We start from the raw sequence: 10,449 nt of genomic DNA, 5'->3' as shown, positions 1-10,449 counted from the left end.
GGAGTTGACTGATAGATAAGTGGGGGTTCATTATACTATTCTCTCCACTGTTTATATGTTTGAAATTTTCTATAATAGTTTTGCTTTAAAAATCTTCTGATAGGTGCAACTGGGTGGCTCAGTCGATTGAGCGTCCAACTTTGGCTCAGGTCATGATCTCACAGTTTGTGGGTTCGAGCCCTGCCTCAGGCTCTGTGCTGACTGTTTGCTCAGAGCCTGGAGCCTGCTTCAGATTCTGTGTCTGCTTCTCTCTCTGCCCCTCCCCCGCTCACACTTTGTCTCACTCTGTTTCTTAAAAATAAATAAATGTAAAAAATTTTTTTTAATCTTCTGATAAATTACAACTCAGAATCTTATAACTAAAATAGCTCAACCTTGGGGTGCCTGGCTTAGTCAGTGGAGCCTGTGACTCTTGATCTCGGGGTCGTGAGTTCAAGCCCCATGTTGAGTGGAGAGATTACTTAAAAATAAAATAGCTCAATTTGTATGGGCTTTTTTAGAGGCAGTCATGGAGACTGGAAGAATTGATGCCAATTTCAGCTGGTAGTTTATGAGCACTTTGAAAGGACAGTTGTGATCATTGCAACAAGCACAGGCTCACTAAGTTGGAGTTTATCAAACCAACCTCATTCCATTTTAATGTAAGGGTTATGGATCTGACTTACCAGGGGAATGTAGTAGGCAATATCCCTGGATGTCAGCAAAATTTTCAGTGGTATCTTATGATATTGACTTGAGAGGCTCACAGTGGAAAGGCCTGCTTTGTTTTATATCAGTTTAGGGAAGAGCTTCATCCTAGAATTAGTAGACTGGGTATATTCATTTCTAGCTATTGTGTTTGGTTGTTACTTCACCTCTCTGAGCCTTAATTTCTTCATCGGTAAAGGTAATATTTATCTCCAAGGGCTGTTGGGAGGAAGAATAAGAACTTATACTAATAGTACCTTAACACACTACCTGACACATTCCATTTGCAGGGAAGATGAAGAGGAGGGGGAAGTAACAGGAAATAGCCCACATCAAGGGCCATAACAGTCTGCCTTTTATGCAGACCCATGCAGGCCTGTAATTCCATTACCAAGGTCAGAGGCAAGTTGCAGGGGAACTCTGAAACAAAAGTCTGTGTCCAGGGCATCTGGGTGGCTCAGTCGGTTGAGCATCCGACTTTGACCCAGGTCATGATCTCACGTTTGTGGAGTTGGAGCAGAGCATCAGCTTGCTTCTATCAGCGCTGGGCCTGCTTCGGATCCTCTGCCCCCCTCTCTCTCTCTGCTCCTCCCCAACTCACACTCTCTCTCAAAAATAAATAAACATAAAAAAAAAAAAATCAGTGTTCTACCATGAGCCTAAGGTCATGAGCCTAAGGGAGGACTACTCCAGGAATGGAGAGGAGATTGCTCATGGACCCCCTAAAGGGAAACTCTACCAGTCACAGATCTTCAGCCTCAGAGTCCCTACTTTAGGTAATCCTGTACTGATCTTGCTGCCACTGAAAGTGTTCAAACACAGTTGGGAGCTATATAAAAGGAAATTTCCTACATTGGAGGAAGTTTGAACTATTAGGATTTTGGATGCCATTTCAAAAAACTTTTTTTTCTTTCTTTTTTGGGGGCGGAGGGGCAGAGGGAGAGAGAGAATGTTAGGCAGCCTCCATGCCCAGCGCAGAGCCCAACCGTGGGGCTGGATCTCACTACCGTGAGATCATGAGGCGAAATCAAGAGTCCCTTCGCTTAACCGCCTGAGCCACCCAGACGCCCCTGGATGCCTTTTCAATTCTAATATTACAAATCTCCGTGATGGATGAGCAAGACCTGAGTCTCCCAGATAAACACCTCTTTTTCTTCATTCTGCCCAGAACTCTGGAGCTCAGATCTGAAAATCTGGCCCTCTGTGACCCGGGCATTTATAGAATAAGATTTAGGTTCAGATGGTCTCTTCCAGGGGGGGAGGCTGAGTAAGAGAGACTGAGCAAGAAAAAGGATTATGGAGTCTCCTTGAGGCTTCACAAGAACCGCCAGATGGCGCCCCGGGACCGACTGCAAGATCAATTTCCTTTTCCCCTAACTCTTCCCGTCAGTGGGGCCCGGCTCCGGGCGGACCGGAGGGCTGGGGCCCGCCAGCTTCCCCCTGGGGTTCCCCGGCTTCAGAGGTGACCAAGCATTAGGTCCAGCAGATAAACCAAGTAGCAGCGGGGACTGTCAACTGTCTGGGACAGGCAGGGTGGGTGAGGAGACCGGAGCCAGGGCCCTTGGCCGGAGGATGCTTCTTGGTCAGAGAATCCAGCCTCAGGCAGGTCCCCAAGCCAGAGCTCGCGCTTTAGCTAACAGTCAACCTCGCTCCAGGCTCCCGGGGCGCAGCTAATAGTTCCCCTCTAAGGGGCGCGCCTGAGTCGCTCATGATTGGCTGCACGAGTCCGGAGCTAAACTTTCAGCCAATGAAAAAGGGCACGGGGCGTGACGCACGGGAACGTCACGGGAATTCCCCCCTCCCGGGGGTGGAAAAGGGGCTTTCCCGGTTGGAGCCTCAGTGGCTGTGGAGAGGTGACGCTACCCGTCCAAGGTGGGTCGGGCCGGGAGAGAAGCCGGAATCGGATCCGCCGCCGCGGTGAGTGGCCGGGTTCAAACCCCTGAGTGGCTAGGACACGGCGAAGGGCGGAAGGAGGGCCTTTAACTGACCGAGTCCTAGGGCTGGAGAGCGGCTTATGCACGCACGCGCGCGCGCGCGCGCACACACACACACACACACACACACACACACACACAGTACGCACACAAACAAGACACATGGATACCCATCGACATCCTGTATAAAAAAACACGCGGAGCCATACGTGCACCTACGCGTGTGCTGGCGAGTGCACAGCATTGTCCATTCAGAATGCACATATGCACACGCAAACTTGCTCACCCGTGCACAGGTGCCTGGACCCATACTTTTCACGCACAAACTCAAATATGTTCACCTGTGCTCTTATATATCAAGACAAGCTTAGACGCCTCCACAATGAGAATTTTAAGGACGCTCACCTGTACACAGCCATGCTCACTTGCACATGCATATTGACACTACGCACACACAACATGCACGCAAGCACATGGGACAACACACACTCTGTACGTGTGGTAGAGACACACACCAGTATCATGCACGGATACGGGACTGGGGCAGGGGGCGTGGGCACCCAGAGCAGGTGTGGTGCGGGAATCCAATGGCTGTTGACGTTTTGGGGAGAGGTAACAGAAGACCCCATCTCAAGAAACAGACACCTTTCGTTCCCCCGCCCAGCGGGCCCAGAGTCCGTTCTTGGGGCAGAACCCAGGGGCCCCCCACTGGGAAGAGCCCCCGCCTACAGGCCTTCGGAAAGGAGGCCTTCCTACAGCAGGAATGTCCCCACAAAAGCCCCCGGGTGAATCAGCCGTGGCCTCTCTCGGGGTAGAAAATCCCAAGGTTGCTCCAGGACGGGGGAGGCGAAGGGGGCGGGAGGCGGGCCTGGCCTTGGCCTAAGAGCGTCCTCCGGCCTAGAAAGACCCTCCAGTCCCGGGAGCCCGCCCTGACACGAGGGGGTGGGGACCAACACCCGAGGACGCTTCCCTGGGTCTGGTTGCCCCTCTGCCCGAAGAGAGGCTACCAGAGCTAGCCGGCCAGCAAAGACTTCGTGCCCCTCCCGCCTCGGGGGCGTGGCTAGTGGCGTCATTTCCAGGCCCGCCCCCCTCCGGCCCCGCCTCCCTCTGGTATTTTCGGGACTTTCCTAAGCTGTTCTAACTTTCCTGCCGCTTCCCCGGCCCAACCCAGCCCAGCTCCGGATCTCCTTCTCCACCGGATCTCGCCCGCCACACCCGGACGGGTGGCTGGAAGAGATCAGACCCTCCCCCAAATCTGGGCTCCCCTTGCCCCCCCAACTCCTGCCCTGATCTGTCTCTCCCCTTCCCCCGCCAGTCCCTCCCCCCTCCCCCCCTAAGGCGGACGCCTGAAACTCTGGGAAACAGAACCCGGCCGGAGCCACCAGACAGAGCCGGGCCTAGCCCAGAGACATGGAAAGTTGCTACGACCCAGTGAGTCACACCTGGCCCTGAAGCCAGCCGGCTACCCCCATGTCTGTCTGCTTTGTCTGCCTGTCTGTCGGAGTCCTCTCTGCTTCCCTACACCTGTAGTGCCCTCTCATTATCTCAACCTGCCTGTCAGTCAGTCTGTCTATCTGCAAACTGCTTCTACTAGGAGCTTTTTTAACGGCCTTGGGAGGAAAGGGAGTGGTTACTCAGGGCTGGGAAGTGGAGGGCTCTGGGGTGGCTCAGAATCAGTTGCCACCCCAGTCTGTCTCCAAACCAGGGTCTGGATGGCATGATTGAATACGATGATTTCAAATTCGACCCGTCCATTGTGGAGCCCAAGGAGCCAGCCCCAGAGACAGGTTAGTAAGTTCCTAACCTTCCCATGTCCTAGAGAGAGCGGGAGGGAGGAGCATGTGCCCTCTGCCTTGGGAATGGGCTCAGAAATCCTGGCTCAACAAGGCCCCTCTCTCCCCAGCTGATGGCCCCTACCTGGTAATAGTGGAGCAGCCTAAACAGGTGAGTGAATGGAAGGGATGGTGTGGGATGACTTCAGCCTTGGGGACAAGTGGGGTAGTTGTAGTTGGGTGGCCATGGGGAGGGTCACTGACCGGAGGACGCTTCAGGTTGGGATGGTTGGCTGCTGCTAATCACAATGGTTGTGTTGTGGTTCAGGAGAGACGCTGCCAATGATTATGGTCACTGCTGGCTGGGAGCGTGGCTGGCTAGGGGGGGTGGGGGTCTCTCCTGGTCACAATATCAATCTGCCCTGGGACCTTCAGCGTGGCTTCCGATTTCGATATGGCTGTGAAGGCCCCTCCCATGGAGGATTGCCAGGTGCCTCCAGTGAGAAGGGCCGGAAGACCTATCCCACAGTCAAGGTGAGTTAGGATGGTGCTGGAGGGTGGGCTAGTGGATAGTGTGTTCAGGGACATCACTGACAGTCCTCACCTCCCCCAGATCTGTAACTACGAGGGACCAGCCAAGATCGAGGTGGACCTGGTAACGCACAGTGACCCGCCTCGTGCTCATGCCCACAGCCTGGTGGGCAAGCAATGCTCGGAGCTGGGGGTCTGCGCCGTGTCTGTGGGGCCCAAGGACATGACTGCCCAGTAGGTGCCCCTCCGTCCTAGGCCCACCTGTCCTAGGCCCCAGCCCACTTCTATGATGAGCTTAGCATCTGACCAAGGGGAGAGACTTAGGTTGGCCCCAGAACCCAAGGTCCCAAGTAAAAACCAGGAAAGCTTCCTGGAGGAAGTAGGGCTGAGCTGAGCCCTGGCAGTGGGGAGGGTGCTTCAGGAAGGAAATGCCTGCTAAGCTCTGACTCCCACTCCCCCACTCAGATTTAACAACCTGGGCGTCCTGCATGTGACCAAGAAGAACATGATGGAGATTATGATACAGAAACTTCAGAGGCAGCGACTCCGCTCCAGGCCCCAGGGCCTTACGGGTATTGAGGGGGGGAGCACTTGTAGGGAGAGAGGGAGTCATGGGAGGTGGTCATGGAAGGAATGGAGAAGGAGGAGTGCCAGGGTCACGTGTACATCCACCGCACAGAGGCCGAGCGGCGGGAGCTGGAGCAGGAGGCTAAGGAGCTGAAGAAGGTGATGGACCTGAGCATTGTGAGGCTGCGCTTCTCTGCCTTCCTTCGAGCCAGTGATGGCTCCTTCTCCCTGCCCCTGAAGCCGGTCATTTCCCAGCCCATCCACGACAGCAGTGAGTATCCTGACCATCTGGGGTGCCAGGGCTAGGTGCCAGAGGAAGCATGGGGGGCAATTTCAGGCTGTGGAGTCCAGCCTGAGTTTCAACTTGACCCACCACATATGAGCTGAGTGATCTTGAGTAAGTCATTTCCCCTGAGTATGGCTTCCATCTTGGGTAAATGAAGATACTAGTAGTTTCTGTACCTCTTAGGGTTGTTCAAATAATAATGCAAAACACTTGGCTCCATAAATGGGGCCATGACTATTATGTCAGCTCAAGTAATTGATATCCCACCCCCACAGAGTCTCCTGGGGCCTCAAACCTGAAGATTTCTCGAATGGACAAGACAGCTGGCTCTGTGCGGGGTGGAGATGAGGTTTATCTGCTTTGTGACAAGGTGCAGAAAGGTGAGACTGGACCCCAGGCTGGGACTTAGGGATGCTGGGTATCAAGATGGGGAGCCAGGGCAGCTCTAGGATAAAAGGCCCTGGAGATTCTACTAGGAGGTGTGGCCAAGCTTCAATTTCCCTTATAGATGACATTGAGGTTCGGTTCTACGAGGATGATGAGAATGGATGGCAGGCCTTTGGGGATTTCTCTCCCACAGATGTTCATAAACAGGTACCCTAGGGCCAGGGCCAGGGCTGGGGGCTGAACTAGACCAAGGCCTCAATGACACCTTATGCCCTCCCCCCCCCTGCCAGTATGCCATTGTGTTCCGGACACCACCCTATCACAAGATGAAGATTGAGCGTCCTGTAACCGTGTTCCTGCAACTGAAACGCAAGCGTGGGGGGGATGTCTCGGACTCCAAACAGTTCACCTATTACCCTCTGGTGGAAGGTGGAGCTGGAATTAAGATGGGGGCTGGGCTGGAGTGTCCCCAGACTAGATCAGGGGACCCATGAGTCAAGTCAGGAGTGGAGAAGGGCCCGGGAAGAGGTGGTCCTAGAAGCTAGCCTGAGGGCCTTTGGAGGGAGGGCCATGACCTTACTGGGGACAGAGTTCTTGAGGCTTGGTGCAGGAGTTGGGGTTTTAACATCTCCTTTCCCTCTGGCCCCAGACAAGGAAGAGGTGCAGCGGAAGCGAAGGAAAGCCTTGCCCACCTTCTCCCAGCACTTCGGGGGTGGCTCCCACATGGGTGGAGGCTCTGGGGGCTCAGCCGGAGGTTATGGAGGAGCTGGAGGAGGAGGTGAGGGGGGGGGGTGCTGGTGGCGGGAAGGGGGATGGAGGAGGGAGGGGTAAGGGGGAGAGAAGTTGTGGGGTAAAAAATCGGGGAGAGTCCTGGATGGTGCCTTATACCCACAGCCCGGCCTATATCCACAGGTGGCAGCCTCGGCTTTTTCCCCTCTTCCTTGGCCTATAGCCCCTACCCGTCCGGCTCGGCCCCGATGGGCTGCTACCCGGGAGGCGGGGGCGGGGCGCAGATGGCCGCCGAGGCGCCTGGCGTGGATGCCGGGGAGGAAGCAGCAGAGCCGAGCGCGTCCCCTCTGACCCCCCAGCGCGAACCGCTGACCCCGGACCTGCTGCAGCGAGGTACGGCCCCTAAAATCCGGGCGGTCGGGACGCTTCGGGTGGGGACCGAGCCCGCGCCCACGTCCCTGTTGCCCCCAGCCCGGGAGTACAACGCACGCCTCTTCGGCCTGGCGCAGCGCAGCGCCCGAGCCCTGCTCGACTACGGCGTCACGGCGGACGCGCGCGCGCTGCTGGCGGGACAGCGCCACCTGCTGACAGCTCAAGACGAGAACGGAGACACGTAGGTGGGGGAAGGGAGGGAGAGCGACCCGGGCTCCCTTGGTAGGGGGGTGGGAGGGGGGTCCGGGACTTGGAGCTCGACGGTAGGTCGGGGTACGGGGCGGGAAAGGACCCTGCAAAGAGCCAGAGCCGTGGAGTCGGACAGACCTGGTTCCAAGTCCGGCTTCATTATGTACTAGTTTTGCTCAAGGTGCTTGATCTCTCCACCTTTCGGTTTTGTTGACTGTTAAAAGAGCAAGATGATAGTACTTATATACTGCACAAGGTGCTCGGGAGGATTAAGTTCAGAGGCAGCGATGTCCTTGGAGACGTCTGGGCTCCAGAAGCCCTAGGCACGGAGATTATGGAGGCGGTGGGGTTTTGGAGCTAGAGGGTGCTCTGAGTGGCTGGGCTCGCTAGGCCAGAGTCTCACTCCCCAACCCTCAGGCCGCTGCACCTAGCCATCATCCACGGGCAGACCAGTGTCATCGAGCAGATAGCCCATGTCATCTACCACGCCCGGCACCTTGGTGTTGTCAACCTCACCAATCACTTGCACCAGGTGAGGGGCACCGATCGGTGAGGGGCAGGGGTTGGAAGGCACGTGGGCCTAGGCCAGGGGTGGGCCTGGCTTACTCTGCTTGCCTTTCCAGACGCCGCTGCACCTGGCGGTGATCACTGGGCAGACAGGCGTGGTGAGCTTCCTGCTGCAGGTGGGCGCAGACCCGGCACTACTGGATCGGCATGGAGACTCCGCAGTGCACCTAGCGCTCCGGGCTGGTGCCAGTGCCCCTGAACTGCTGCGCGTCCTTCTGCGCAGTGGGGTTCCTGCTGTTCCCCAGCTGTTGCACATGCCAGACTTTGAGGGTGAGTTCATCACCTCATGTGGACCGGGGGGCAAAGGTGTGGGGACCAGGGAGGGTACCTGGTGAGTGCCTAGAGTGAGCGTGAGGTGACAGGGGCCACGATGGGGTCACAGCTGTAGGCGAAGTATCTATGTTCCTAGGCCTGTACCCAGTACACCTGGCGGTCCGTGCCCGAAGCCCCGAGTGCCTGGATCTGCTGGTGGACAGTGGGGCTGAAGTGGAGGCTGCAGAGCGGCAGGGGGGCCGAACAGCCCTGCATTTAGCCACAGAGATGGAGGAGCTGGGGTTGGTCACACATCTGGTTACCAAGGTGGGACTGAGGATTGCTGAAGGGGTGGGGCCAAGGGTTGTGGAGGAACCAAGGACAGTGAAGATGCAGGGGGAGAGGCGGCCAGTGAGTGGTGCCATCAATCACTCCCTTGAACCCCACAGCTCCGTGCCAATGTGAATGCCCGCACCTTTGCGGGAAACACACCCCTACACCTGGCAGCTGGACTGGGATCTCCCACCCTCACCCGTCTCCTTCTAAAGGCTGGTGAGCCTCATCCTTGGGACATATGAACAGGGCTGAGGGGAGGAAAAGGGGTGCCTACCAGTCCCCCCACTTGGCAGTTCTTAATGTGGGCTCTCACTGTACCTCCCCACGACTACCTCCCTCCTCAGGTGCTGACATCCACGCAGAGAATGAGGAGCCCCTGTGCCCACTGCCTTCGCCCCCCACCTCTGGTAGTGACTCAGATTCTGAGGGACCTGAGAGGGACACCCGAGGCAGCTTCCGGGGCCACACACCTCTTGACCTCACTCGCAGCACCAAGGTGAGGCTAGCCCGGAACTAGAAGCACCAGGGAATGGAGCACCTGGGCTTAGGGCTGGGGCCCAGATGACTGGCACCTGGGCTTGAGGACTGGGGTGGGAGGTCATCAAGCTGAGGCTGTCTCCCCAGGTGAAGACCTTGCTGCTAAATGCTGCTCAGGACACCACAGCACCCCCCCTGACCCCTCCCAGCCCTGCAGGTGAGATATCTTCACCCACTGCCAGATTTCAGACCCCTGCTCACAGAGGGCTCTTCTTCAGGACCTCTGAAGGAGCCGGGGGTGGGGGGGTGGGTGTCCCTTGCTCCATTCCTGTTGCCACCCACTGCCCTAGTACTCTGGCCGCCTTGTCTATCAGATTACCTTGAGAAAGAAGTGTCTGCCTGAGCCCATCTCTGGGCGTACCAGACACATCTCTATGTTCCCATCAGGGCCAGAGCTGCCCCTTGAGGATACAGTCCTACAGAACCTGGAGCATCTGCTAGATGGGCCAGGAGCCCAGGGCAGCTGGGCAGAGCTGGCAGAACGGCTGGGGCTGCGCAGTCTGGTGGATACATATCGGAAGACAGCTTCACCCAGCGGCAGCCTCCTGCGCAGTTACAAGGTCAGTTGGTCCCCATCCCTTGCTGCATGCCTGGCTTCCTTCCCCCAGTCTCAGATCCCAGATTCTCCCTTGGCCCAAGGGCTCCTGCCCCCACACTCAGACTCATGCCTCTTCCTTCTCCCCAGCTGGCTGGTGGGGACTTGGCGGGCCTGCTGGATGCCCTGTCTGAAATGGGCCTGGAGGAAGGAGTGAAGCTGCTGAGGGGCCCTGAGGCCCGAGACAAGCTGCCCAGCACAGGTAAAGGGGTCCCCACCTGGTAGGCTGGTCTGGGCCTGGACAGTGGGAGGCCTGAGACCTTGACTGTTCCCTATCCCCTTCCCCGTGCACACTCGCCTAGCAGAGGTGAAAGAGGACAGTGCATACGGGAGCCAGTCGGTGGAACAGGAGACAGAGAAGCTGGGCTCACCCCCTGAGCCACCAGGAGGGCTCTGCCACGGGCACCCCCAGCCTCAGGTGCACTGAACTGCTGCCCACCCACCAGCTCCCCTCCCTGGGCCCCTCTGTACAGCATCCCTACCTATTCTAGTTCTTATTTAACACCCCATGCCCACCCCTCAGTTGGGGCAAATAAAGATTCTCATGGGAAAGGGAGGGTGCTTGGCTCCCTCCCTAACTTATGGCAACCCCTGATGTGACTCTTGTCCCTGGAACCAGCTGCCTACCCAAGCCAGGTACTGGAGAAT

At 57.0% G+C, this 10,449-nt stretch overlaps 1 protein-coding gene across 2 annotated transcripts; it reads left to right on the top strand.

The window, feature by feature from the left end:
• The first annotated feature begins 2,507 nt into the window (after window positions 1-2,507).
• Window positions 2,508-10,389, top strand: NFKB2 (nuclear factor kappa B subunit 2). Of its 2 annotated transcripts, XM_060641645.2 has the most exons (23): window positions 2,508-2,604; window positions 3,937-4,052; window positions 4,327-4,408; window positions 4,525-4,565; window positions 4,829-4,927; window positions 5,007-5,158; window positions 5,390-5,496; window positions 5,604-5,762; window positions 6,053-6,157; window positions 6,286-6,371; window positions 6,455-6,593; window positions 6,814-6,942; window positions 7,077-7,286; window positions 7,365-7,506; window positions 7,932-8,046; window positions 8,138-8,351; window positions 8,491-8,660; window positions 8,783-8,885; window positions 9,014-9,165; window positions 9,294-9,363; window positions 9,594-9,766; window positions 9,892-10,003; window positions 10,107-10,389. In XM_060641645.2, exons 2-23 carry the CDS (start codon window positions 4,032-4,034, stop codon window positions 10,226-10,228), a joined length of 2,703 nt encoding a protein of 900 aa, XP_060497628.1. In that variant the 5' UTR covers window positions 2,508-2,604; window positions 3,937-4,031; the 3' UTR covers window positions 10,229-10,389. The 2 variants fall into 2 exon arrangements, with proteins under 2 accessions (XP_060497628.1, XP_060497627.1); XM_060641644.3 differs by lacking the exon at window positions 2,508-2,604 and having other exon boundaries at window positions 3,719-4,052.
• Window positions 10,390-10,449: the final 60 nt, after the last annotated feature.

The sequence above is a fragment of the Panthera onca genome, chromosome D2 (genome assembly GCF_046562875.1).
Source record: "Panthera onca isolate mPanOnc1 chromosome D2, mPanOnc1 haplotype 2, whole genome shotgun sequence".
In the NCBI taxonomy this organism is placed as follows: domain Eukaryota; kingdom Metazoa; phylum Chordata; class Mammalia; order Carnivora; family Felidae; genus Panthera; species Panthera onca.
The sequence above is the reverse complement of the archived record's forward strand: the minus strand, read 5'-3'. Positions and strand labels throughout refer to the sequence as shown.